Source organism: Brachypodium distachyon, chromosome 1 (genome assembly GCF_000005505.3).
Source record: "Brachypodium distachyon strain Bd21 chromosome 1, Brachypodium_distachyon_v3.0, whole genome shotgun sequence".
In the NCBI taxonomy this organism is placed as follows: domain Eukaryota; kingdom Viridiplantae; phylum Streptophyta; class Magnoliopsida; order Poales; family Poaceae; genus Brachypodium; species Brachypodium distachyon.
Genome location: NC_016131.3, coordinates 14,659,067 through 14,686,967, shown reverse-complemented (window position 1 = coordinate 14,686,967; position 27,901 = coordinate 14,659,067). Strand labels below are relative to the sequence as shown.

At 50.4% G+C, this 27,901-nt stretch overlaps 5 protein-coding genes and 1 non-coding gene across 6 annotated transcripts; 4 read left to right on the top strand and 2 right to left on the bottom strand.

Annotated features, from left to right (window-relative positions):
- Positions 1–1,062: 1,062 nt before the first annotated feature.
- Positions 1,063–3,315, top strand: LOC100838663 (60S ribosome subunit biogenesis protein NIP7 homolog). Its single transcript, XM_003562432.4, has 2 exons — positions 1,063–1,715; positions 2,895–3,315. The coding sequence occupies exon 1, from the start codon at positions 1,148–1,150 to the stop codon at positions 1,712–1,714; it is 567 nt and encodes a 188-aa protein (XP_003562480.1). The 5' UTR covers positions 1,063–1,147; the 3' UTR covers position 1,715; positions 2,895–3,315.
- A 482-nt stretch (positions 3,316–3,797) lies between these two features.
- Positions 3,798–3,868, bottom strand: TRNAG-CCC. Its single transcript has one exon. It is a non-coding gene; the product is annotated as a tRNA-Gly (tRNA).
- A 1,067-nt stretch (positions 3,869–4,935) lies between these two features.
- Positions 4,936–5,804, top strand: LOC100838362 (flowering-promoting factor 1-like protein 5). The gene has a single exon (XM_003562430.4). The coding sequence runs from the start codon at positions 5,158–5,160 to the stop codon at positions 5,482–5,484; it is 327 nt and encodes a 108-aa protein (XP_003562478.1). The 5' UTR covers positions 4,936–5,157; the 3' UTR covers positions 5,485–5,804.
- Positions 5,805–6,597: 793 nt separating this feature from the next.
- LOC100839957 lies at positions 6,598–8,350 on the top strand. The gene is made up of 7 exons (XM_003559769.4): positions 6,598–6,789; positions 6,911–6,949; positions 7,051–7,104; positions 7,254–7,307; positions 7,483–7,536; positions 7,625–7,699; positions 7,786–8,350. The coding sequence occupies exons 1-7, from the start codon at positions 6,727–6,729 to the stop codon at positions 7,879–7,881; spliced, it is 435 nt and encodes a 144-aa protein (XP_003559817.1). The 5' UTR covers positions 6,598–6,726; the 3' UTR covers positions 7,882–8,350.
- A 159-nt stretch (positions 8,351–8,509) lies between these two features.
- LOC100838064 (pentatricopeptide repeat-containing protein At2g32630) lies at positions 8,510–10,613 on the bottom strand. The gene has a single exon (XM_003562429.4). The coding sequence runs from the start codon at positions 10,595–10,597 to the stop codon at positions 8,927–8,929; it is 1,671 nt and encodes a 556-aa protein (XP_003562477.1). The 5' UTR covers positions 10,598–10,613; the 3' UTR covers positions 8,510–8,926.
- An 11,819-nt stretch (positions 10,614–22,432) lies between these two features.
- LOC100839349 (heavy metal-associated isoprenylated plant protein 35) lies at positions 22,433–24,156 on the top strand. Its single transcript, XM_003559768.4, has 3 exons — positions 22,433–22,682; positions 22,810–22,885; positions 22,973–24,156. Exons 1-3 carry the CDS (start codon positions 22,647–22,649, stop codon positions 23,842–23,844), a joined length of 984 nt encoding a protein of 327 aa, XP_003559816.1. The 5' UTR covers positions 22,433–22,646; the 3' UTR covers positions 23,845–24,156.
- Positions 24,157–27,901: the final 3,745 nt, after the last annotated feature.

Below are 27,901 nucleotides of genomic sequence, written 5' to 3'. Positions count from 1 at the left end.
AATTACTTAAAAACGAGTATTTTTTTAGGAAAAATAGATACACAAAATCATTTATTTATTCTGAAATAATTATTCTAATGCTTAAATGGCCTTTTCTGGGGTTTCGGGCCGGGCCGGGCTCGGGCTTCAGGTTTGGCCGTCAGCTTTTATGAAGCCCGGCCCAAACCGGGCCTAACCCGGGGTTTGCCCAGGCATAGCCCCACATGATAAAAAGAGACAAAGCAAATCCAGCAATATGTACATGGGCATTGGGGCTTGTTGGCCCAAACTTTTGGGGCCTTTGGGTTGAGTCTGCAAGCGATGGCAAAACAAAGAGTACGTTGGGCCATGCTCCTGGGCTGAGTGGCAGGTAGGTACTAATTGGACCACGGTACTAGTTGGACCACGCACCTTGTGCTGGCTGGGCCTCCTGGCTCGCCGGAGGTGGTGTGTATATTCTCTAAACAAAACTACTCCCCCCGTGTCTTAGTGAGTGTGTGTTTCGTCATGAGATTAGAAGCTCCGATATGATGCCCATAAGTTAGCCAGAAGCTCCTCATCGCTGATGTGGGACGTCGTGTGTGGTTCCGCCATTCGTCGGATGGTCTTCGTATATCTAGCCAGGTTGTTCGTCGAATAAAACAATCTGTTGTCTAAAAAAAACTACTCCTCTTGTTTCATATCAAGTGTCTCAAATTTGTTTAAATATGGATGTATCTATATATCTAAAAAGCGTCTAAATACATGTAATATTTTGACACTTAATATGGGACGAAGAAAGTATGTGGCATATATTGCTCGAAAAAAAATAATGTGTAGTCCTCGGCCCGAAGACATTACCGCCGTTGTTCTTCTTCTTCGACGGCCGGCGTGCCAGGCCGCAGCTTCAGTTTGGCTGAAATCCATCCAAAGTAAATTTGAGTCGACAAAACTTTGAATTCAAATCAAACCGAATGCACACACCCTGACGGCCTGACCTCACTACTCACCGTACAATTGCTATGCTATGGATGCCATCAGCCGTAGGATTTGTCCGATCGAACGACCAATAATCAAACTGCCCGCCCTCCCGATAAAACCACGGGAAAAAGACACCCAACTAAACCCTAGCCTCCGTCCCCAACCTCCACCGCCGCTCCCGCCCCCGAACTCCGCCGCCGCCTCCGCCATGCGGCCGCTCGACGAGAAGGAGACCACGCAGGTCTTCGAGAAGCTCTTCAAGTTCACCGGCCCCAACCTGAAGCACCTCCTGGAGCGGCCCTCGGTGGAGGGGCCCGACCCGGAACCCGGCCGCTACTGCCTCCGCCTCCACAAGAACCGCGTCTACTACGCCTCCGAGTCCCTCGTCCGCCGCGCCACTGCCGTGTCCCGCACGCGCCTCGCCGGGGTCGGCACCCCCATCGGCAAGTTCACCCACGGCGGCGCCTTCCACCTCACCGTCCACGCGCTCGACCTCCTCGCCGCCCACGCGCGCCGCCGCGTCTGGCTCAAGCCCGACACGGAGCGCTCCTTCCTCTTCGGCAACTCCGTCCCAAAGTCCGCGCTGGCGCGGATCACCGAGAACACCAAGTCGGGGGACGGCGTCGTCGTCATGTCCATGGCCGACGTGCCGCTCGGGTTCGGTGTCGCCGCCAGGGGCGCGCAGGACTGCAGGAAGGCTGATACCAACGCCGTCGTCGTGCTGCACCAGTCTGACGCCGGCGAGTACCTCCGCAAGGAGGAGGAGCTCATGTGAGGTGAGGAGGGCCGAGGCTTGGTTGTTGACTGGTTGGATCATATGAGTGAATTTAGAAACCAAATGTATTGCCACTATTTTGTCCAAAGTATTAGGCCAAATTATTTGGATGTATTGAATGGTTAATTGGTGGTGAGATGGCTCAATGCGAATTGGTTCTCTGTGACTCCAGAGTGTATTTGTATCAGGTTATTTGGAGGTCATGTTGTTTACAGAATTGCGTGAAATCAACCAGGCAAAGTAGTTTATGAGGCTGCAATTGTTCTACTTATATGGTTACACCTCAATTTGACAGTACTCTGTCTGTTATACCCAATAGGACCACATAAATTACCACCCTCAATACTTCTGTTTGGCAACCTTGATTAATGTCTATCTACCTCGACTGTAAAAAGATCGGTGGTTATGCTTGCCATTGTGACCTGTTGACTAGGATATGAAGGCTTGGGTTTCTACCTGTTGCAGCAATCTTCATCAATATGTGAACTTCAAGAGTTTATGTAGTGCTGAGCATTTTTGATATAGGTAGTGTTGTCACTGTTATGGTCTTTTCTCTTTGTTTGTTGACATATACTACTCCTACACCCCAACCTGATTAACTTGGCCATTCTGTTACCATGAGTTTGCTGCCTTGCAAAGTACTCCCTCCGATCCTAAATTGTTGTCGAAATATTACATGTATCTAGACACTTTTTAACAATAGATACATCCATATTCGGGCAAATTTGAGTCAAGAATTTAGGATCAGAGGGAGTAACTTGTTTTCATTATCAACTTATTGTGCTTAGTCACCCAGTCATAGAGTAGAGGTAGTGGACTAGAATTTGGGCCGCAGGTTTTAGGTAATGATATATAGATCCACAATTTCCTGTAACTGTACCATTTTGAAGCTGTTAGGCTGGCCTGAGCTGCTGTAGTCAGTTACCAACAGGCTGCCGTCCACCATGAGAAACTACATATCTTAACTGCCTGTTCATGGATGATCTAGCACTGGTACTCCCTGTTTTATATGACTATATGTCACTGATTGTGCAGTAAACTGTTCTGTGAGCCCACTGCAAGTCGATTTACTCACGCCATCTATATATCTTTATTTCTTCTTTTCCCTGGTTCTAGCACTTTGTATGAAACATTTGTTTTGAACCCTGTGATTCTACTTACACAGTTTCTCTGCTTTCAGGTGTGGCATGTCTGCAGTGCTGAAAGATGTGCTTCCTCTGTACCCAGCGATACCTGTGCGGTTCTTCCACCATGTTGGATCGTGCAGTTTTTCCGCCTAGTGCGAGCAAAAGATGGAATCCGAAAAGCGGAAGCCTCGTCTCTGTCAAAGTATCCTAGTAGAAAAGTTTGGTTCTCAGGTAGTTATCAGGCTGTACTCAATTGCTTGTGGTGAATCATTTGAACTTCCAGAGTATGGTCGACCAATCATTCACCAAAGATCCTGTGCCAGGATGTACGAAATCATCTCACTAAGATAAACCAATACTGCAACACTCTGATGTAAGCTAAACCAATACATTTTGTTAGTAAGCTCTTGTGATGTATGTTCTCTGCAACTGCAATATGAACGGTTGCTCTTGCTCCGATGCTTTTCTACGTTCCATGCTGAACTTAGTCATCACTGAGCAATTTTAAGGCTTTGGATATGTTATGCATGTATAGCATGGAAGGCTTGGATTTTTTTAGCAGGATTCGGATTGACTACGACGATACCATAAGCACATCTCCTTTTCCTCGATAAGAATAAGCACATCTCATCTAGAGAAAAAGGAGTACATGTATCATCTCGAATGAAAAAGAAAGCACAGCACCAAGTGATTGTTGTGGTTGATGGTTTTGACAGGAAATGAACGGCCAGGCTACAAAACACAATTGGATTACAGAAAAGCGAAGTAAAAAATTGCGCACAGCACCAAGTGATTGTTGTGGTTGATGGTTTTGACAGGAGATGAAAAATGAAGTAAAAAATTGCGCAAATCACCAACTGATTTGTTGGTTTTGACAGGAGATGAACGGCCACGGTACAAAACAAAACAAAGCACAGAGATGACTTTGGATTATAAAGAAAAACGAAGCAAAAATTTGCGCATCCAGGGAATCGAACCCTGGTCAGTACCGTGGGAGGGTACTATGATACCACTACACCAGATGCGCTTGCTCGTCTGTTGGTAACATTGAAATATAGTTGTAATAGGTTCCTCTAGAAATAGCGAGCATCTCTAGAAATTGTGGAAACTAACGAGTAACTTTACCTAGATCAAATTAAACCAAAATCGTCCTGCCATTTCCTAAAGAAGGACGCCTTATTTCATCGGAAAATTAAAGTGTATTTTTCTGATTTTTGACCACGCATGCTTACTGCCAAGAACATCAGCAACATTTACGTTTCCGTGGAGAACATTAGTACTAGTGTTTTATCATCCCACCACGGGCCATCAACTTCTTCTTCCAATAAAGTCAAGAATGCGTCTCCGCAGCCAAATTCATGCATATTTCCAATTCACGTGCACGCAGCGTGCTGTTCATGTGTGTTCCAGGCTTCCAGCAGCAGCAGCAATCTGCAGTCCGCATCGGCGGCCGGCAAACCTTTTCGCCAGTTCACACGCCCTGGCCGGGCCGGGCCGCTTTCAAGAATCTGGGCCGTCCCCGTCGCCCGGGGGGTCGGATTTGGCATATTTTCACGCGCGGCCCCCTCGTGGCCCCGGTGTTGACGCGCACTTGCTCGAACTGGAAACTGAACCCATTCGTTCACCCTTTCCTTTCCTTTCCTTTCCTTCCCCAGAACATCGGCATCCAATTCCTGTGGCCGGCCGGCCGGGCAGGGTGGCAGCGACGGGAAGCCGGCGAGCCTCGTGCGACAGCGAACCCCTGCCGGCCCCTCCGGGCTCCTCTCCGGGCTCCTCCCCGGGCTCCTCCGGCTGGGCTGGGGAGGATAACATGGAACAATTTTCTTACACATAAAAAACTTTTGGAACATTCTCGCTAGTACGCCCTCTTTGCCTTATTGGTGCAACAAATCCCCTCCATGCAAATTAAACAACAACGACCCCCGCCGATGCTGTTTCTTCCCCAGATATTATATATTCCTCTTTTATTTCTTTCTTCCCGAGCGAAATGCCATCCGGCTAGCTTTATTGATTGATGCTCATACAAACTACGAAGTCACGGCGTTCACAAGCTAAGATATTATATATTCTTCATGATTGCCTGACTTTTTTCCATGGATCGATCGCATAACTAACTTGAACAAGCGCCGTCGGTCCGTCCGTGCCCATGCCATGCAAGCATCTCCGGCCGGCCTATATATAAACTCATGGCTATACCTCCCAACAGAAGCAAATCAGGGGCAGCCAAGAACCTCCTGCAGCACATTTCACTACACTATCTAACAGCAAGCTCTAGCTCCATCGAAGATCATATCAAGGATTGATTTGGAGAAACTAATGGCGAATGGGGGAGTGTGGGTGTTCAGGAACGACGGGGTGATGGAGCTGGAGCAGGAGCCGGCGGCGGGAGGAGGGAACCGGAGGAAGGCGCTGGTGTACGTGCCGGCGAACGAGACGATGAGGTCGCTGGAGGCGCTGGAGAGGCGGCTGGGGACGCTGGGGTGGGAGCGCTACTACGAGGACCGCGCCGTCGTGCAGCTCCACAAGAGGGACGGCGGCGTCGACCTCATCTCGCTGCCCCGGGACTTCGCCGCGCTCCGATCCACACACATGTACGACGTCGTCGTCAAGAACCGCAACCACTTCAAGGTCGTCGACGTCTGAGACTCCATTCAATTCGCCGATATGGATGATGAGAGACGAAGAGGAGGATCAATTATATATGCCATTCTCATAGTATTGCTAATTAAGTACTCGATGGACGGGTCGATATATATCGATGATTGATGCAATGATGCCCGCTGGCATTCAGCTAGCTTTGCTCTTGGCCGAGCTAGCTTAGGTTGTGCGGCTTATACAAATAAGCGCAGATCAGTAGTGATGATGCGTCGTGTGTGATGTAACTGTGTATACGTATGCACTTACTTATGTATGTAGTACTTTATAAGGAGGGAATTAATGAAACTCTTTTATTATGTAAAATAGAATGATGAACAAATCTCACATAAAAATTGTTACTGTTTTGCTACTGACAAGTCGCCTGTTTTTTAAGTTAGAAATCAGTCGACATGTTTAACCATTGGATCTTAATCCAACGCAACGATAGCAAGTGGGAGATGTGAGAATGAGAATGACCATCAGGTCTTAATCCAAAGACTCTGAAACGTCGACTGCGATTTAATGCTCATTTCTTAAATATCAGGCGAAGCCCGTATTGTTATACTAGGATATATGCTACTCCTGCTATATTGGTCAACGCTAAAAGTTTGACAACACGGTTTCTAGGAAAGGTACGTTTTATTCAGGTGGTCTCGCCCTCTTGGGCGTACGTGCCTACAAGTATTCAGGTAAACGGCGCCATTGCAAGTTTGCAACTCCTTTCAATCGCCACAGATTCTCCACAGATGGGAATGGGAAGAAAAAAAAAAGGAAGCCTGGCTGTGCCCAAGTGGACGCTGCGTGATTGCGCCAGCTGAAAGCCATACAGCTTTTCCGTGATTATGTATATGCTCAGTCCCATCCCAGCATGAAAGCGCCATGTTTATGTTTCAACTTCTGATTTCAAGTGTCAGTCGAATCTAAGCCGAACACGGCCGTATTTGTAGTTAATTTGGGACGATTCCCAGCGGCGGATCACGGGTTCTTGGGCTGAAAAGCGTAGGGTGAGGGAATTGAACTTTCTGTCACGTACTCCGTGACATGCCTTCGAAGGCGGGAGACAGCAAGTGTGTGCAGCAACCCATCGACAACCCAACAACTTTGCTTACGTACGTTTGAAACAACAAATATGGCTTCGGGCTTGCAGTACAAAGCCAGCAGCGTCGCTCTCGATCCACAACACGCTGCCCCCGGCCCGTCTTCTTCCAGTCCAACCCTACACCGGCGTCCGATCAAACCCCCTCCCAGATGGCCGCCACCGCCCCGGCTCCATCTCCAGCTCCGGCACCGGTGTCGTCATCAACTCGCCCGGTAACACGCTCGATGACTGCCGGGAATCCAAGCCTGGCTCCAGAATTCAGAGTGATTCTTGTTGTCTGATTTTGATTCTTGATTTTTGTGCTGGTGCGCTGCTCTTCTTCTTGATCTGCAGAGACTATCCGGGTTCCAGCCGTTGGACGAGCGCATCAAGGTCAGGCCACGCTTTCGCCTTTCGTGTTTACATCATCTGTTGCTTGGCTCTGTTTGGTTGGTGGTTTGCTTGATTATTATGTGTGTGCCCGATGGTTGCAGGAGCTGACCTCGTCGCAGGGGGAGTTGCTGGGCAGGATCCAGAGCCTCAAACTGGTATGTGTATACAAAGGGCAAAACTCTGTGACTCATTTACATAGGCGGTGTTTGACTTTGGCTTAGCAGACACAGAGAGTAGACTTGGTTGGGGATTTGTTTGTTTTGGTGATCAGATGCATGAGCATGGTGTGGGCTCTGCTTTTCAGGAGGTGCAAACCTGGCGCTCCAATCTCGAGGCGCAGGTCAAGACATGCCAGAATGTGAGTAACCCAGCTGATGCAGCTTCGCTGCGATAAATACTGTTTTCTTGAACTCTCCATTCTCTCTGAAGCGATGGCATGCGATTCTTCTGCGTGTTATCGAGTGAAACAATGAGCCAGACAGAGGAGGTACCAGAAATCTTATGTCCAGTGCTGACAATTGTGTTAACTGTAGGAGCTTCTGGAGGCGAAGGAGGGGCTCAACTCTGAAGTGCAGCACCTGAAATCGGTGTGTAGTTCTCTTTCTGTCAACCCTTTGACCTTGTGGCTTTGTATCCCTGAACCCTTTGACATCATGTTATGGTATTTGCTTCAAGGATATCAATCAGATCAGGTCTGCAATCCAGGAAGAGAAGGACAGCTTCACAACTCCATTCAGAAATTTAGAGGAGGTTAGCAATTTATGTGGTGATTCTCTAATAAAGTACTGACCTAGTGTTGTCCAACCAGATCCTGCAACGATTTGCTTCTCTTGCAGAGCAATGCCGAAACAGAGCAAGCCAGGCAGACCCAAGACCAAGAACTCAAGATTGATGATGCTCATACCGAACAACAGACTGCAATGCAAGCATAAATTTGTGACCCCTGATATACTCAAACTCATGCTGGTGAATCTTCAGCATTGTTCCGTGGATCACACAAAAAGTTGGTAAATAAATTGACATGGATTCGATAAATATATACATTAGATCAGGAGCAGCCAAACTCTCTTGCACAGCACACTTGCAAGCGTACTAATACACATATTATACCAGTATCAGCAAGCTGAAGTGCCGTGTTCCGACATCTTGTCAGGGTTAGACGTCATGTGTACTGCTCCCTCCGTCCAACAAAAGATGTCTCAACTTTAACTAAATTTGAATGCATCTATACACTGAGCCATGTCTAAATACATCCAAATTTTGACAAACTTGAGACATCTTTTGTTGGACGGAGGGAGTATAAGAATTGCTTTCTTTTTTGTAATAATCATGTGTACGGACATACCTTATATTTAGAAATGCAGTGTTAAGACAAATATTTCCATACATGCTTTAAATCAATCTTTTTGTTGCCAAACAGAACATTATCTATCCACGCATCATTTGGGTAAAAATGGTGTGGCATATTTCTTCAGTTAAGCATGTCATCTCAGGTTCCATTACCAATTCATTCTCAGGAACTCCATTGTCAGAAGTAAATAAAAAGGCCTTGACAAGGACTAAACTAGGCAATCACCTCATCTCATAACCAATTCATTCAGTACCCGGTCAAGATAACATTAATCATTCAATACATCTAAATACATGTCCCTAAAACCTTGAAAAAAATAGTAAGGCAGTTGGTTTCTATTTACTCATATGATTTAAGCAGTCAACACGACAAAATCCAAGCCCTCACATGAGCCCCTCCTCCAGGTGATGGTATTCCAGACTGGTGCAGCACTACCACAGAGTTGGTACCAGCCTTCCTAAACTCCTGCCTCAGCCTGGCAACAATGCCGAACTCTCATAGCACATTGGCCAAGGACATGATGACGACGCAATGACCAGCCTTGGTGTTCACAGTAACGCGTGCAAGGGAGGACTGGGTTAATCCCCTGCTGGTATAATCGGTTAATAACAGCTGCCAAACAAACCCTACGTTGTTCTTGGCAGAGGATCCTTCCTACTATCCGTGTGAAGGCTCCCGACAAGCACAGAATATAGAGTATCATCCGGAGTCAATCCAGCTGCCAACATATCGTCATACAACTGGAAGGCCTCCTCAGATCTCCCTTCCTTTGCCAGACCTGATACCAAAGCCGTGTATGCCACAACGTTAGGTTTGGTTCCCCTGTGCTTCATCTCTTCAAACAGCCTTAGTGCCACGTCCACCTTTCCGTTGACACAGTGCCCATGAACAAGCCCCGCGTAAGTGTATATGTCTGGGACAAGCCCCTTCTTCTCCATCTCCTTTTTGAATCGCTCGGCCTCACGGATGCTCCCATTCTTGATGTACCCATCAATCATGACATTGTAGGTCACAACACTTGGTCTTGACCCCTTACCTTCCATATCTCGGAACAGCCTTCTTGCCTCTACCATGTCACCCTCCTTGGCATGGATGCTGATCAACGTAGTGTAGCTGACATAGTTTGGCGCAACTCCCTTCTCAGCCATGATATGCAATAGCTTCTTGGCATCTTCCATTCTATTGACCCTGCAAAGCCCACATGCGAGCGTGTTGTACGTATAGATATCCAACTCAATGCCCATCTTCTCCATGACCGCCTTTATTTCAAGCGCCTTTTCCACCATGCCATGGCGACAGTACCCATCAATCATCGTATTGAAAACAATTTGGTTATGCCCTACCCCTCGCAACTGCATATCCGCCAGCAGCATCTCCGCAGCCTCTATCTGCCCAATCTTGCAGAACCCATTGATCAATGCCCCGTACGTGCGCTCATTCGGCTCGACGCCATGGCCGACGCATTCGTCAAACACCTCGGACGCCCTCCGGACATTCCCACCCCGACAGTACGCGTTGATGACTGCGCTGTAGAAGTAGACATCACCCGCGACATTCTTCCTCTTCATCTCATCATACACAGCCTCAACCTTGCTGATATCGCCGGCTCTCGACAAACCATCCACAAGGATCGTATAGGTCCCGACCGTGGGCTCCACGCCTCTGTTCTCCATCTCCTTCAGCAACCCCGCGACCGCATCGTCGTTTCTCTGCCGCGTGTAGCTGTCGAGCAGCGAGTTATAGCAGCACGCGTTGAGCCCCACGCCGTGGCGAGGCAATTCGTCGAGCAGCCCGTGGGCGTCGTCGACGCTGCCGGACTTGCAGAAGCCGTCAACGACGACGGACGCCGAGAGCGGCGTGACGGAGGCGGGGCAGGAGGCGATCGCCTTCCCGAGGAGGTCGGCGGCGGCGGGGAGCTGGCCGGCGCGGCGGAGCGAGAGGAGCGAGGAGGTGAGGGAGCGCGGGTCGAGCCGGCCGAGGCGGGACACGGTGGCGTCCAGCGCCTCGGCGGCGCGGACGGCCGCGCCGGAGTCGGCGTAGGCGCGTAAGAGCATGTCGTGGAACGCGGCCACGGCGTGCTTGGGAGCGCCCCGTGGGAGGGTAGATGCGGCGAGGTCCGCGAAGGGGACGGAAAGGAGGGCCGGGGTGAGGAGGGACGGCAGCTTCGCCTTGGCCGCCCCGAAGCGGCGCGCGGCCAAGAGCGACGCGAAGGCGGCGAGCGGCGCGGCACTCGTGGCGGGGACGGGGGCGGGGGCGAGCCCCGCCGGAGGGCGCGGCGTGTCGGTGTCGGACGCCATTAGAGAGAGAAATATCAGCGGTGGGCCACGATTGGTGGTTAGTACTTGGTAGTAACTGCATGAGCTTTTATTTTTATTTTTGAGGGGAGTAACTGCATGAGCTGTGTGTGGGCTTTGACGAGGCTTTCATCCCATTCGTTTCATGGGCCGGATCTCACGGAACCCAGACTGACGAACGGACAGGCCGAGTCCGACTGTCCGAGGCCGTGAAACAGAAGAGAGAACCGCGAGACAGGATTTGACGCGCGGGGGAGATGCTGGGCCATGGGCTTTACGCGGTTTGCCGGATCCGGGTCGGGATCATGCCACTCGTGTACACCAGGCAGCTGCTGTGGCAGTGGATCCCTGCCGCCTGACGCCTGCGGCACAGACAAGACAAGTGATGGCTCACACGGCCGGGAGCCTGCCTGTGTCACACCCCTCCTCAGCACTCAGCTCAGAGGCCCCTCTCCGGTGCTAGTAGGCTACTATGCACACAGTGCTTCCGTTCTGCTGCTGAGAGTCCTATACTACTCGTGCCTGCGTGCTATACCGAGTTACACGTCATGGATTACTGTCCCTGGAGACGGGTGGAGCGCCCCGCGAGTTTTACATGCCCTGCATTTCTTTCGATCCTATTCTATTCTTTCCTGAAGGAAGGACCTCCTCAGATCCGAGCCTTTTGAATGGCAGGGAGGCCAGCAGAGGGCTATAGTGAGCTGATTTGAGTGAAGCAACGCAGGAACACACCGCAGGCATTTCCGGCAGGGGGCGATTTAATTGGAGGCGGAGGCCCTGCTTTCTATGGTGAAAGGCTCGGCACACTTACCGCGGCATATATTGCAGGTGTAGGTGTGATACTCGGCCGGCCGGCTAGCTGGCTGGTCTAGGCAGAGGCAGGCCGATCAAAGCTTTTGTTTTTCCTTTGAGCACACATTCAGAGAGAAAGAAAGGAAGAAAAAGATGGCAAAACAGCTCCGCAGCCTGTTTGTTTGTTTGTACGAGTACTGGTAGTACAGCAACTTTTGCTTTTGGCCGTAATATTCATCCGTCCGTCCTTGGTCCCGTCATATTTCACCCCACTGGGGTTTCTTTGGTTCAAAAAACATAGGAATAGGAAAAATGTGGGATTGGAATGTCCTGACATGTTGAATACTACAGGAATAAAAAACACATGAGTTACTTGTAAGAAGTGTTTGGGTGTTATATAGGAAAAACACAGGAATTTGGAGATTAAATAATACTTAATTGGAGTAAGAGAGGAGAGAGATAGAGCCAAATTGCACTGAAACTTTTAAAAGACAATTTTCAAGTTGGATCTCATGCTTAGATTCCTACAAAACTCGGAGAAAAACTTCCTATCCTATGAAATTTCTTTGTCCTATGATTGAAAGGCCATGTGTAAGAATTATTTCTTACGGCTAGAATCCTCTATTTTTCTTCCAAAATTCCTTTGATCCAAAGAGAAAGGGCCTTAATCTCAACTGCACGGGTGTGAAGAGTCACTAGTTTGATCGATCGAGTGATTAACAATTACCCAGAGAGAGACCAACACGATCGATCCAGACGTCCACCTTGTTTGCCGTCTTTGGGTCGATAGATCGTGGGCAGTGACTCATGATCGGTCCAAGGGTTTAGGTAGGAATTCCGTGAACCATGCAATGGTCGTTAGTCTTAACGAACTTGTACTAGTAACAGCTAGTGCTCTACACCCAATCGCTAGTCGCATTGTTCGTCAGTGCGCTCCCTGCTGCTCTTTGTATTTCTTTCCTTGAGTTCTTCTTCTGCCCAAACATTTCCGGTGAAAGGCTACATACGGCCGGAGGAATAGGGGAGTGTCAGCACTCAGCAAGAGTTCCAAGCAGGACTGCCTATGCAAAAGCCACGTTCAGGCATTTCCGTTCAAACAAACTCGGAACCGAATAGTAAATTTGTACATAATCACTACTCCGAACCCGTGACGTGACTGAGCCATGTCGCCCAGCTGGGCCGTTACCAGGTTACGGTTGGCGTCAAGCACTTGAATTGTGGTCTTGTGGTGAGTACGAACGATGCTGCAGAGTGCGCCGTAGGAGATACTATAAAGATGCATTCAGACGTGCGCGCAGCTTTTTTGCTCTTGGACAAGGAATAATTACGGCGGCCCTGAGTGAGTGAGGACAGAGGTGCTTAAAAATTTGGCAGGCCGTACGTCACGTAGACCACCGTTTCAATTCATTTAATTTCTTTTTTCTCTCCGAATCACTTCCTCCGTGGCTCAGTCTGTCTCGTCTCAAACGCTCGCTCGTTGTGTCTTGTGGGAGCCATATTGATGCGATGATGGAGACTGGGGAATTGTACCCTGCACCTGCTGTTAGACTGGTTGATTGATTGAAGGGCTTGGCCTGGTGTGGTTGTTGTTCATTGCGGACCGGTGTGGTTGCTAATTTAATCGATCACTCTGCCGCTGCCTGCCTGCCGCGGCAGGAGCTGTGCTGAGGCCTGAGGAGATGCGTCGAGAGATTTATTGCTGCCTGCTGCGCGGTTAAATGGCAAACGTACGATCGATGAAGTAATCTACTCACTCTTTTTTTTTTGCGAGAAGGGAAATTTCATTACTCAGATATGGGTTACATCAGTGTTCTCCACAAGCGGATTACACCAGAGCCAACAATTGGTACGTCGGCTAGTTCTTGCAAAAGCAGCGAGATCACGACTGACCCTATTCTGAGATCTATGAACTTTGGTGATTTTAATCTTCCTTGGCATTGCGAGCAGACGCTTCAGTTCTTCAACAAAACTGCGGTACCGGGACCGATCACGAGACCTGGCGTTGACAAGAGAAACCAACCGAGAACTATCAGTCTCCATCACTATCGGTAGCGTCGTGCATTCCAGGGCGAGAGCAAGCCTCTCCATGCATGCGGCCAGTTCCGCCTCGAGAGCATCCTGACAGGCTTGAAGATAGCGTACATCACTGAACACAGGCGCCCCGGGTGGTCATGCAGGACCATGCCCGTACCTGCTTCTCCGGTTTCAGCGACAAAGCTTCCATCAACATTAAGTTTGGTCCAGCCCTCGACGGTTTCTGCCATGCCAACTCCTCCTCATCCAAATGCCTTCGCCGTTTTACAGGTTTCAAAGAGCTGAAACACACGATCTCCTTTCCTTTAGCCGTGATCAGTATTAGGAAACTGCTTAATAGCCAACAGCGACTCAGCGTAGCTCTCCAGGAAAGACTTAGACGCAGGGACTGGCGGCGGAGACTTGTCATGGGTGAACTCATTATGGACATGCCAAATCCTCCGGAGCAGCAGTAGCAGCAAGAGGGATATCTGCACCCGTTACATTCTCGAGCAGAATAAACAGCCATTCAGATCGGGCATCACCATGAACAGCATCCGGGATATCCCAGCACTCCTGCATGGCAATCCACAGCACACGCGCATGGGGGCACTCGCACAGAGCGTGGTAAGAATTTTCTTCGCCATTCCCACAAATGGTACAGGTACCGTGTTTCTCCAGCGATCTCTTCTTCTTATTAACTCGAGTAGCAAGGCAGGCAGTCGCCACCTTCCAAGCAAAGATGTGTACCTTCTGCGGCACCGCACTCTTCCAGATTAAGTCCCAACAAGGCCAGGCACCATCAGGGAAGGAGCTGGACGTGGGAGTATTCGGATCATAAGATGCAAGCCGGAGACCCAATTTATAAGTAGAATGCACGGTAAAGATACCAGTCTTCTCCGGGTGCCAGGCATAGAAATCGCCATCATTCCTCACCGCTGGCCTAAACTTCGATATGGCGTCAACATCCACCGGGAGAAACTCCAGCGACCATTATCATCTAGGAAATCCGCAACCCATCTTGAGCGGCAACGACCTTTTAAACTGGCAGGTTTAAGGTGAGTTTCGCGGGGGTTCCAGTTATCACGCCACACTCGGATGTTAGTACCCCAGCCAACACGCTAGATAATGCCTTCCTTCAACAGCTCAAGGCCATAAGCTATAGCTCGCCATGTCGACGAAGCATTTCCGACAAACACAATATCCATCAAGTCGCCATCAGGATAGTACCGAGCTTTAAGGACCTGCGCACATAAGCTCTTAGGGAACTCCAACAATCGCCAAGCTTGGCGTGCCAACAAGGCCTGATTGAATATACGCATGTCCCGAAAGCCTATTCCACCCATGTTCTTCGGCTGGGACATGCGGCTCCATGAAATCCAATGTGTCTTGCGTTTGCCACTTTCCACACCCCACCAATAATTGCGAGTCATCCGTGTTAAATCCTCACAAACAGCAAAAGGAAGTTTAAACACACCAATGATATAGGTAGGAAGAGCTTGAGCAACCGCCTTGATCAAAACCTCTTTTCCCCCGGCCGACAAATAGGAATCTCCCCACTGCAATAGCCTCTCCTGCATCTTCGCCTGCAAATTCTGGAATTTACTTTTATTCACCCGACCTTCCGGGGTAGGGAGTCCAAGATACTTAGTTTCAAAACCTTCCTGGACCACTTGCAAAGCATCGCGGACACCAGTTTTGTTGATCTCCGCACAAGAAGCACCGAACAAGATAGAGCATTTCTCCGGGTTAATAAGCTGCCCCGTCGCCTGCTCATACGTCTTCAAAACTTGTCTAACATACTGAGCCTCCTGGACCGTAGCTCTAAAGAATAGCAAAGTATCATCCGCGAAGAGCAGATGTGAGATCCCAGGGGCGCGAAGACACACCTTGACAGGCGTTATGGATCCTTGCTGGGTAGCTTGTCGAAGGAGAGTAGACAGTCCGTCAGCCACAAACAGAAATAGAAACGGGGATAAAGGATCACCTTGCCGTAAACCGCGAGATGGTGCAAACGAATCCAAGATGGTTCCATTAAATTTAATTGAATATCGCACTGTGGACACACATGTCATAATCCACTTCCTCCAAATGTGCGAGAAACCCATCTTTTGCATCGTGCACTCCAAATATCTCCAATCCACTCGGTCATAAGCCTTGGACAAGTCAAGCTTATATGCACAAAAGCTATTCTCCTCAGTCTTTGCATGATCAATAAAATGCATACACTCAAAGGCCAGCAATGCATCATCAGTAATCATACGTTCGGGAACAAAGGCACTCTGATTTAGGAAGATCATCTCTCCCAATAAAGGCCGCAGACGATTAACCAGGCACTTAGCAACCACCTTGTATAAAACCGAGCATAAGCTAATTGGTCGGTAGTCTTTAAGGGACATAGGCTGGTCAACCTTGGGAATCAACACAATGACAGATTATTGACATCCTCCGGTAGTTCACCGGTATCAAAGAACCTCTTCATGGCGCCGATCACTTCGTCCTTCATGATGTGCCAATTCCGCTGATAGAAACTCGTAGGGAAACCATCTATCCCGGGAGCTTTGAGAGGGCCAATCTGGAAGAGAGCGTCGGCAATTTCCTTATCACAAAAAGGCTGGCACAAAGCTTCATTCATATCCGCCGTCACTACTTCAGGAGTAATACCAACAAGCTCATGAAAATTAATGCTCGGATCAGAAGTAAAAAGAGCCTGGAAGTAATCCGTAGTGAGCGCATGCATAGCATGTTTTTTTGTATGAATTATACCATCAGCGCCCTGTAGCTGCTTAATACAATTTTTGCGAGCTCTCCAGACAGTCTTACCATGGAAGAACTTCGTATTTCGGTCCCCTTCCTTCAACCAATTAATGCGGGACCTCTGCAGCCACAGCATTTCCTCACGGTAAAGCAATTCGTTCATGTGGTCTTCTTCTCGTCTAATTTCTTGCCTTTCGGCATTCATTGCCCTGAGCTCCTCAAGCCTAGTTCTAGACTTTTCAATATCACGGATCACATGGCCGAATTTGTGTTTGCTCTAGAGAGACAAAGAACCCATAACTCCGGCCTGTGCCCCATTAATCTCACCCAAGTCGTGCTTTGGCCCCGCCTTGCACCACGCGTTCTCAATAATCTCCGGCGGTGCTGGACCCCTCTCCCACATGATTTCATATTGCTGTCTTCTCCGGCCTGCGCCTGGATCAGTATCAAGATCCACACACACAAGCAAAGCACTATGATCAGAGCAAGGAGAGATCAAGTGTTTAACCGAATTAGACTGAAAACGCAGACGCCAATTGAAATTAGCAACAGCCCGGTCCAGCCGGACCTTAAGATTCTTTGGTTCCCTTTGTCTATTATCAAAGGTGTATGGCAAGCCTGAGAAACCCAAGTCATCTAACTCACAAACCTCCAGTACATCACGAAAAGCAAGCATCTGACTCTCGCTTCGCAGCCTTTTCGAGAAATGTTCAAACTGCCACATTGCTTCATTGAAGTCACCCAAAACAAGCCAAGGAAGATCAGATTGAACTTTTAGATCACGTAGAAGCTGCCACATAAGATGGCGATCCTCCGCTCTCGGTTTCCCATAGACACACGTCAACCGCCACATATCATCATTCAGGGAACACCTCACATACGCATCAATGTGCTTTTCACTCATAGACTGGATATCAATACATAATTGTTCATGCCAAAAAAGGGCGAGACCACCACTCTGGCCATCGCTACTCACACCATCAAAACCCTTTAAACCTAAACGACCACGAAGACGCTTCAACTTTTCTTTTTTCTGTCTAGTCTCACACAAAAAAACTATCTTGGGATGATTCGCTTTAGCAAGCGTAACAAGCTCTCGAACTGTCCGGGTATTCCCCATCCCCCAGCAGTTCTAGCTTAGGCAATTCATTGGCTCTGACGGGCCCGTCAGATTGCTGGTAGCCCCATGACTAGTCGCTGCCTTTTTCGGCAGACGCTCCTTGACGTTCCCTCCGCCATTGCTCCTTGGGTTAACGTCCGGGTCCATTTTATCTTTCTTTGTAGCCCCTCCGGTCAAGCCATCAGAGTACACGATCAGCGCCAAATTGTTATTTGTCGTGTCCATAGGGATCTCTTCTTGCTCATCAGCAGTATGTTTCCTGCCCTGGTTCAGCGGCAGTGACGAGTCCTCCGTGGCAGAACTGGTATCATCCCCCATGTTCTGCATCCCATTCCGCAACTCCTTTAAAGGTGGGATCATGTCAGATGAGGTTGGTTCATTAAGGCTCTCCCCCTTCCCAGATCTGCTAGTACGCCTAAAAGGAGCCTTCTTTCCAGATTGATTAGCTTCACTCTTATTTTTACTTGTATCCTCCACATCCAGATGTGATTCCACTTCCTTCTGCTCGCCCCCTGACACATGAAGATCGTTAACTTTGTTTGACAGTTCCTCCGCAGCCTCTGCCGCCTCCTTACGCAGCCGGCAACCTGCCCCATTAGACGAGCCAGTACGACTCCTCGATGAGGACATAGCAGCACCAAACGGTGTCATCAGGCTCCTTCTAGCACTGGATTCGGCTCGGATCACCCCTTCCTTCCTATCTCCTTTGCGTAATGGCGAGCAACGCAGCTTAGAATCCAGGAGCAGAGATTTTTCACCATGTCTTTCCTTCAAACAGTCGTTCTTCGCATGGCCAATCAAACCACAATGGAAGCAGATATCCTGCAGACGCTCATACCTGACCGGGTAAGCACGCATCTGCCCATTGACACGCACAGACACCTCCTGCTTCAGTGGCTTCTGGATATCCACATAAACGCAAACCCGCAAGCTATCGCTAGTTCCTTGACCCGAGGCATCAACGTCCACCTCACGGACGTTCCCCAGCCTGCCACCCAATGCACGGCCAATACGTTGTGTCTGCACGTTAGGTGGGAGATTATAGATTCTGGACCAGAGGGCAAGTTGAGTTAGCTGAATCTCCATAATTGGCACCGTCCCATCAATGGCCGCGACCAGCAGCACCTCTCCTCTAACAGTCCACGGTCCTCCACGCAAGACGTGATTGTAATCTCCTTCTGCTTCAAAAGTCAGCACATACAAGTTGTCATCAAGTACTTTAAACTTCAGATCCGCCCTCAGTTGCCACTTCCTCTTGAACTCCGGCAGCAGCAAATCAGGGTTCGCCCGGCGTAAAGAGTAGAACCTACTCAGTATGTTCCATAGAACCACCAGTTGCTCCTCCTCCACTTCAGTATCTAGATCTAAGATGTCGTCCTCAAGAGCTGGACCATCATCGTCAAGGAACTTCTTAGGACCTGCGTTCAGAATCTCCGGCGCACGTGGAAACTGTTGGGTTTGCCCAAAGATCAATCATATGAAGACGCACACGCACACAACGATCACACGATTATTTGGGTTTTATCTTTTATTTCTTTCTCCCAACTCAAGTTACAAGCTTGATCCTGGTGCATGTATATATATGCACGCCAAAACTAACTCCTAACACTACTAGGACTCCAACTGTAACCTACTAGTATTGCTACTAATTAGCCACGTACTACTAACCTATCTAGACTCAGACACGCGTGCTCATTACCACACGTACATGTCCTAAACAAACTCAACTCTTGATTAATCTAACAGAAACTGCCTCGTCACGGCTTGGATCTCCGCCGCCTTACCCTTCTCCTTGGAAACAATTGCCAACGCCCGCTCCACCTCCGTCCACACCTAGCGCAATACGCGCTAGCTAAACCCATAGCTCCACGTAGAGACATGTCCTCATTGAAGAGACTCACCTTCACTGGTACACCGCCCCACTATACGCTTGAGCTTCCGTCTTCTCATCGAGACACACAGATGACACCCGCCACCTTGTCTGCACACACGTCTTCACCCTCAGTGATACACCTCACCGGACAGTTCTTCGACCGTGACGCACTTCCGCTGCAACATAGTCCCACACAGACGAGCATTTGGACACAACCACGACTCACAGACGCTGACCTGGACGTACATACGCAGCTTGACCTGATGTCGAGTACTTTCCGACGATCAGGATGATCTCTCGTTACTAGGAGATCGGTCCACTGCGACGATAGTCCTATCTGATCTGCTGAACGTCGCTCCACCGCACAGCCACCGATTGCCTGATCCAATCCGCGGACACCACTCCGCCACCGTTGCCGCCCCGAGGCGCTAGCACATCACCTCCCCGGGGCAAGCGCGTCTTCAAATCTTGGACCTCGCTCTGATACCAAATGTTGGGTTTGCCAAAGATCAATCACATGAAGACGCACACGCACAAGACGATCACAAGATTATTTGGCCAAGGGCGTGTATCGTGCTCTCTATTTCTCTCTTTTATTTCTTTCTTCCAACTCACATTACAAGCTTGATCCTGATGCATGTATATATATGCACACCAAAACCAACTCCTAACACTATTAGGACTCCAACCATAACCTACTAGTATTGCTGCTAATTAGCCACATACTACTAACCTATCTAGACTCGGACATGACGTGCTCATCACCACACATACATGTCCTAAACAAACTCAACTCTGGATTAATCTAACAGAAACTGCGTTGTCACGGCTTGGATCTCCGCCGCCTTACCCTTCTCCTTGGAAACAATTGCCAACGCCCGCTCCACCTCCGTCTCCTGCATTGCTACGGGAACGACGTCGCCGGCCGGCTTCGGGTGGGTAGCTGCCTCGTCGGCTGCCCCTTTATCACCCCCACCAGCCAACGATGCCATCGAGCTTTGCAGGGTTCGAGTGGATCGGTCGCCTGGATCGAAGTACGCACCTTGGGATTGTGAGATTGCGTGATCCGATCTCCCTCTGGCGGCGCTTTTAAGGGCCGTCGCCAACTCACCGAGATCGTTCCGAACACAAACTCCTTCCTTACCCGTCGTTCGAGCCGCGCTAGCGCTCTTCCCTCCGAAGCCAGAATCCCGCAGGGACTCCTTGCGTGGATAGGAGACAATCTCCATCCAAACCAAGTCGATCTAGGGTACCGCCGCCAAGTCGCCAAGACCGCCTTAAACCCTAACCGAAAACCTTTTTTAAGTAATCTACTCACTCCACTGTCCACTCCCAAACTCCTGAAGATTAGTAACGGGAATCTTCACGATTTCGTCTTCAATTTCTTGCATACGTGAGGTTCGTAGAAATATGCTCCTTCCTGACGTACTAGCACAAGCACATATGCACACACGAACAAACAGAATAAATACGCCTTTCTGACGCCGGATCAGGGCCGCTTTGCTGCTGGATCCGCAGTGTACGTACGTACGTATATAGCTCGATCGATCTGTCGTACGCCCTTACGTACTTAGGTCGTTATGGTCGTAAACAAGAGCTGCAGCCTTTTGCCCACATGCGTACGAATGTAAGTAAGTGCGTATTCTGGAGAGGGGTCATCTGATTTAAAAGTCATTGAAGTCAGTGACATGTGGACCCAGCCTCACCTGTCAGTGACCATAAAGTCACTGATTTTAAGTCAGGAGATCCAAATCCGCATATTCTTATCGAACTCGGCCATCAATGTACGTAAGCGTACCCTCACTTTTCTGGTGCCAGAGCTGGGTATACGACTCTCCACTGTCCGAATCGGTTAATGCACGTTTCTCACGCGGCAAAACAATATCGTTGTTCGACAAGGAGGCAAAATACTGAAACCTGCAACTACTAGCTAGCAGTACTCAATTTTCGTTGGTTAGACGGAAGGATAAAAAAAAATCATCGTTTCGAGGGGAAAGAAAATCGTCGTACGAGGCCCTGAGAGCGACCTGAAACCTGATACACGAATCTTCAGACAAGGTGCACCTAATCCTACGCGGATATGACACGCTCGGACGCCGGACGGACGGACGAACGGACGCTGAGTCAGTATCATTTTCCCAAAAGCCAGCAAGCAATGTTGTTTCGGTACTTGCTCTCGGAGCATACCAAGCAGCAGAGCAGAAATGGAAAAGGAACCCTACGGTTAGCAAATAAACTTAGGTGTACACCACCATGGTTACAAAAAGGCACATTTCGATCGTTTCGGACGCGGCTAGCCGCTGCTAAATCGTTGCTGGCCGACCTAACCTGTCGATGCATGCATGGATGGATGGATCGGTCGATCGAAATTCTTGAATCATTCAGCCTAATTTTCAGCACTTTAATGTTAATAAATAAATGAAATATAAAATCTAAATGCATGCATGTCACTGCCTGTATAACTGCTAAAAAAGAGGAGCAAATGAAAAAAGGCAGAAGAGATAAGAGATACACGTACTACACATGGTGTGTGTGTGTGTGTGTGTGTCTGTTTTGGTCTCAAGGCTAAACAGGGGAAGGGATCCTTATCAGAGATCGCACACGATCGATCGGTCGATATTCACAGAAACGTACCATCTGAAAAATTGTTTGGGTAAACAAAATCTGGGAAGTTAGGCCGGGGATGATTCTAATTTTTCTAAAGCAGTTTACGTCGTCTTTTCGAGAAAAATACTTAGGACTATGAACCCATCATGATCGTTTTACTCCCTCATTCCAACGGATGATGTGAAAGTGTGCCTCATCCAGTGAGTTTGTGTGTTTTTCGGTTTTGCTATGTACTTAAGTTGTCTAAGTTTTAGTCAGAAATAAATTGATTTCTCAGCTATTAAATCTAATTGTCTTGTAAAATTCGAGAGGAAGGATGGATGGGTTGAGTTGGGATGGCATCCAAATCCTAATCCGACTACTCTACTAACTCTGACTGAAATTTAAGCATTTTTAGAAAATCAGACGTCAGGAAAATAGACACATTTTTTTCCGATAAATCTCGTCTAGTTACGATGTCACGGTCGTCCATCCATCGCTGCCAAAGTGTTAACGATCTCCCGGGAACCAGAGTAGCTCGGGGCTCGGGCTAGATGCTTGCATGGTGGTTTGGTTCAGTGCAGGTTCGCCGCTGCGGGGGTGACGTGTTTGGACGCGGTGCTCGATACGGGAAACTGGGGCCCACTTGCCAGCGAGAGCTACGGGCTGTTGTTCGCGGTTATAAAAAGTTTAGCGGTCTACCAAAGCAAGGCCGGCCTTCTTCTCGCTCGACTGACCCCAGCTCACACCTTCCCTGCTTGCCACTCTCACGGTCTCACCACCACAAGCTGGTCGAGCTCAGCCAGCTCTCCTCGAGCGACCCCAGCTTCCACTCGAAGCTCCTAACTGCTGCTAGCCAACCTTGTCTTGTCTCCAGCTGTAGCTTAGCTACACTCTCTCACTCTCTCTACATGGCGTCAGGAGAAGCAGAGCCGCTGCAGTACACGGTGAGCGAGAAGATCAGCTAGACTCTCTAGCTATGATGGATTGCTTTTGTTATCTTCTTCTTGTTCCTCGCGAGGAGGGCGGGATTTGCTCACATTGTGTTTTAATCGCTCTTGATTTGCAATGCAGACCACGGTGCTGCGGGTGTCCATCCACTGCGAGGGCTGCAAGAAGAAGGTCAAGAAGGTGCTCCATAGCATCGAAGGTACTCATCACTTCCCTGGCTGCAAAGTTAAAATTCGTGTTTTTTGGGGGGATTTTGATTCGCCGAATTAACGGTTTGATGGATCAGGGGTTTACAAGGTGACGATCGACGCGGCGCAGCACAAGGTGACGGTGACCGGCAGCGTGGGCGCCGACGCGCTCGTCCGCCGCCTGCTCAAGTCCGGCAAGCAGGCCGCGCTCTGGCCGGTGCCTGCCCCGCCGCCCGCCGCCGAGGCCAAGAAGCCCGAGCAGGCGGAGGCGGAGGCTCCCCCGTCAGCCGAGGCCAAGAAGCTGGAACCGGAGCCGGAGCCGAAGGAGGCAGCGCCGGAGACCTTGGAGAAGAAGCTGGGGAAGGAGAAGGGTTCAGAGCAGAAAGGAGAGAAAGCAGAGGCGAAGAAGCCCAAGGACAAGATTGAGGCTTCTGAGAAGAAGGAGAAGCCCTCACCGCCAGCGCCTGAACCGGCCAAAGCCGCCGCCGTCGCTGAAGAGGATGAGACGCCTGCAGGGGGCAAGAAGGGGAATAAGCAGAAGAAGGCGAACAAGCAGAAGGACGAGGAGAAGCCCGCACAGCCGCAGCCGAAGCAGAAGCAGAAGCCACAGCAAGAGCAGGGGATGCCGCTCGCGGCGCCGGAGCGCGCGCACGGGCACGGGCACGGCGGCGGGCTGCCGTACTACGCGGCGCCGGCGGCCGTGATGAGCTACCACGTGGCGCACCCGGGCGCGGCCAGCGTGTCCTGCTACGCGCCCACGCCGGTCTTGGCCGCGCCGCCATTCCCGCCGCCGCCGCAGCAGGTGTCCTACGGGTACCCGCCGTACCCGTATCCGTACCCGCCGGCGCCGATGATGGCGCCGCCGCCGGAGTTCGTGTACGGCCCGCCGGGCATCCGGGCGTCGCCGCCGCGGGAGTCGTATGACAACGCGTTCAACGAGGAGAACCCGAATTCCTGTAGCCTCATGTGACGGCGCCATTGCCGCCGGCTCACCGGACGCCCGTCAGAGTTATTGTAGTTAAAGGAGGAGGCTCCGTAATAGAAGGCTCCTTAATTGTCTTGGTTACTGCTAGTAGGTTCTGCGACCACTGGTTAATTAGGCGGTCAAATCTCTTGTTGACCGGACTTTTTTTTCCCTCGAAACATTGCTGTTTAATTAGTTTGTTTTGTCATGTAATGAGATGAGTATTTTAGGCAGAGTGGAGTGGACTGGAGGAGTACTGCCATTGATGTCCTCTCTTTTGGCTACACTAGTTTGGTTTAATGGTTTTCAATTTGAATAGAACGCCTGGTATAGTAGGAGGAGGGAGTAGCATCGGTTTGGAAAACTAAATTTTGACCCATGGATTGAGCTGTTTGATAAGAAGAAAGAAACTTACACAAGCGTTGTTTCCATGCTGAGTAAATCCTCTGCAAAATCTCACAAAGATGAGAACTTTGTGTAGGAATTGGGCAGTCTGGATTTGGTTGCTGATGATTAAGCAGGTTTGGTCAGCTGGTAAGACAGTGATGCCTGGCTTAAACGTGATAGCGCGATCAGTGACTCGGTGAGTGAAGTGGGGTCGCTTCGGGGTAAAGAACAGAGAGATCAGCTAATTTAAGCTGGCATGTTGGATCACAGGGCCTTTTTCTTTTCCCCCGATAGCATGATTGTCCATTTGTCCTGCAAAACTAAAGTATGGGTTCATGGAGCTGTTGGTCCACATGGAGGAGGAGTACTAATGCAATGATGATTCATGCTTGCTTTGCTTTTGTGGTACACTCTCCTTGATTTGATTAGGGGAGTGCTCCGTAATGATGCAACACCCGTGGTGCTGGTGGTGGTCAAATCAGTAGGGCCTGAAGCTGCTTAATTTAGTACCAGCGGCAGCGGCAGTAGCAGTAGGGTATGAAGCTGTTTAATTAGTGTACTAGCGGTCGTCCTAATAGTGTTGTTAAACCAGGGGCCTTTGGCTTGTTTGTTTGTCCATCAGTTGTACTTTTGTGCATCTCGCCATACATGGAACAGTGTGCTAGTATATGAATATGCACATGGATTAATCTGGATCAAATGTTCAGCTCGGAGTTGCTGGCTAACTCTCGGCTGCATGTTTATGTCATTTTCTTTTATTGTTTTCGAGAAGTACAATACCTGCATGCAAATGTGTGAGATTAACCTGGTGGTGATTTTCAAGCTTGGGGGATTTTTTTACCGGACAAAAACTCCCCACGCTCGCGTGGCTCCCAGGGGCGGCTCGGGCGGAACCCTAGCCGCCACCACCGCCCACCCTCCTCGAGCTCCCCTCTCCCTCACCGTCGTCGGATGATGACGTCGGGCGAAGCCCGTATGGCGGACGGCGGCGGCGGGGTGCTCGCGATGCGGCCACGGTCGGGCGGCGACGGCTGTTGGCGGGCGCGGGGAGGCGCGAGCGCGCGGCGGTCCACGGCTGGAGGCATGGAGGCCTGCAGAGCAGCGGTGGTCGCGGTGGCCCCTACGGGCGCGGCGGCCGGTGCTGCCCTCCGACGGCTTGGAGGTGCTTCGGTAGCGTAGATCCAGCGGCTGTGCTCATCGGTTGGGCTGGATCCGGACGGATCGAGCCCGGATGGGCCTGCTGCCGGCGGTGGTGGTGATGTGTGGGTGGTTGGCCTTGCTTTTGGCGTGGCGGCAGACGGCGGGTCGTCTACTTTGCTGGATGTGCTCTCTGTCTTCCCAACTCGCGTTGCTGGCTGCTTCCTTCCACTGTTCTTGCAGTTTTCGAGGAGGTTTGGCATCTGCGTGTTGGGCGACCTCTGTGGCTATGGCTTGTGGCGCCACTCCTCCGTGGGCGTGTGTAGCCGTGTTGCAGGTCGGGTTGGCCGCTGGTGTGTGGAGTGGAACAGGTCTCGGCGAAAGCCATGCTCCGACCTTGGTAGGGGCCGACGATGGCAACGCGACAGGGGGCGTCGTTCACCTCCTTGGAGGCATCGTTGCAATGGCCTTTCTGTTTCGAGCTCCGGGGGAAACCTCAGATTCAGTGGCATGGATCAGCGATGGCGGCGCTCTCTGCGTCGATTTCCTCCTTGGTGGCGTCCCTTTTGGAGTTTGCAACGGCCGTGGGACCAATGGCTGTGGGGTTGCGCAAGGTTCGTTGGCGTCTTTTGCGGCTGCGACGACGATGTTGAGAAGAGTTTGGGTTGCGGCGATGGTCTTGGTAGTCTGCCCTGTCCGGCGTGTTCGGCAACTCTCCACTGTCGGTTTTTTGCTTCGTCGTTGGGAAGTCATAGTCGCCAGCTCAGAGGAGTGATGTGTGATGACGATGACTTGGTGATGGGTGGTCCGGTCGGTGGGTGTTCTGTTTGATGCAAGCCTTGCATTTTGCACCTTTGAAGCTCACCATCAGAATCGCGCCTCTTGGTCTAGCATGGTGGTCGACTGTTTGGAATGGGCCGACACGAGATTGGGCGACTGGAGTTGGGGCCTGTTCGTGGGCGCTGGTGGAGGGAGTCGGAGTCGCCAGCTCAGGAGGAGTGTTTGTGTGATGACAATGGCTTCTGCGTGCAATCTCGACAGCAGCTTTCTTTCGGTAACGCGTGAAGTGAGTGTGGGTGGCCAGGTCGGCCAGGATGTCCTGTGTGCGGTCTTTTTTATTGCGCCATGAACGTTTGTTACGGTTTTCCGTTCAATTAACTGGACAATTCTCTTCGTAGATTGAATCCTTGGTGCTCCGGTTAAAAAAAAAAATTCAAACTTGGGCCTGGGAGCGGAGCGCAGCATGTAGTACACGCATTTTGAAACTCCAGGAGGCGTAAATGTAGTAGCCCGTGCGGCTGTTTGCCGTAGTACTCTAGGTAATTGATGGAGCCTGCCTGTACGTGCGACTGTTTGCCGTAACCGCGACCGTAGGAGGCGTACCGGTAGGGGGTGTGTACTCCAGTACACCACCAGTTCTCCTACAGTCGTACTCGTGCTAGTTTCATAGTGCTAGGACGAGCACAGAAGCAGCGTCGTCCGGAATGAAGAATCATGTACAAACAAACAAGCAAGCAGCTCTACGGTTGCCGTGCATCACAAGGGGCTCTCGTGGCCCTGATCCACGCTTTCCGGGTAAAAAAAGAAGAAAGAATACGATAGAATCACACGCGGTCTGTGTGTCCTGCCATCAAAACATATGCTTCCTCGCTATTTTAGTTCAAGTTAAATCACACGCGGTCTGTGTGCCCTGCCATCAAAATATATACATTCCTACGTAGTAGTATTGGATTTGGGAGCCGTACGAGGTGCGGCAGCGGCAGCTCGACCGGGTCAGGTCAAGTCAATCGCCTCCGGTCAACAATGCTGTGGGAATCTAGCATACGCACAAAAGCCAGCCAGTGTACATGCCATGCGGCGCACGCAGCGTGGCAGCGTGCAGCACCGCAGAGAAGGAGCCCGTGCCCGTTCCCGTCTCTCGGCTCTCGGATAGATCGTGGCGCCGCAAATGTCCAGACCACAAAGAAACGACTGAAGCACCTGGGACCGAGCGCGCGCGCGCCTTTGACCGCAGTAGATCGAGCAGCTCCTGGATCTCTTTCGTGGATCGAGTAAACTGTAAACATGCCTGCGTCGTAACGTTGTACTACCGGCGGCGGCCAAGTCCACGGGTGAATGAATTGATGGCGCTCGTGTTCAGGGATTCAGGGCAGGCGGCGTACGGATTTGTTCTCTTGCGCATGGCTCTTTGCGAGTGAAAACAACGCAGAGCGGCACACCGTACCGATGCTGGTGCCACTGCAGTTGTGCAGGTGCCAACGTGCGTACCATCATCGTGACGAAACGATCGATCCAGGACGGACGGCGGCGAAGAGGAGCGTCTATGATCGGGGGGATTCAATGCCTTGCCCGGCGCAGAGGATGGATGGGATGCGCATTGATGCCGTCCATGTCTGCTTCTGAGCCTCTGCTCTGACGCACTCCTCTGCTCGTGTTAAATTCGAGCGTCCATCCTCCAACAGAGTTGTTGTACCTGTGCCGCATTTTCATTTCTTCCTTGTTGGGATTAGGTGGTATTTGATCGGTCGGGATCGAGCTT

Coding starts and splice junctions, on each gene's coding strand:
- LOC100838362 (XM_003562430.4), top strand. CDS start 5,158: ATGGCGAATGGGGGAGTGTGGGTGTTCAGGAACGACGGGGTGATGGAG.
- LOC100838663 (XM_003562432.4), top strand. CDS start 1,148: ATGCGGCCGCTCGACGAGAAGGAGACCACGCAGGTCTTCGAGAAGCTC.
- LOC100839957 (XM_003559769.4), top strand. CDS start 6,727: ATGGCCGCCACCGCCCCGGCTCCATCTCCAGCTCCGGCACCGGTGTCG. Junction 6,790..6,910: donor TGTCGTCATCAACTCGCCCG/GTAACACGCTCG, acceptor CTTGATCTGCAG/AGACTATCCGGGTTCCAGCC. Junction 7,308..7,482: donor AGGTCAAGACATGCCAGAAT/GTGAGTAACCCA, acceptor TGTTAACTGTAG/GAGCTTCTGGAGGCGAAGGA.
- LOC100838064 (XM_003562429.4), bottom strand. CDS start 10,597: ATGGCGTCCGACACCGACACGCCGCGCCCTCCGGCGGGGCTCGCCCCC.
- LOC100839349 (XM_003559768.4), top strand. CDS start 22,647: ATGGCGTCAGGAGAAGCAGAGCCGCTGCAGTACACG. Junction 22,683..22,809: donor CAGAGCCGCTGCAGTACACG/GTGAGCGAGAAG, acceptor TTTGCAATGCAG/ACCACGGTGCTGCGGGTGTC. Junction 22,886..22,972: donor GGTGCTCCATAGCATCGAAG/GTACTCATCACT, acceptor TTGATGGATCAG/GGGTTTACAAGGTGACGATC.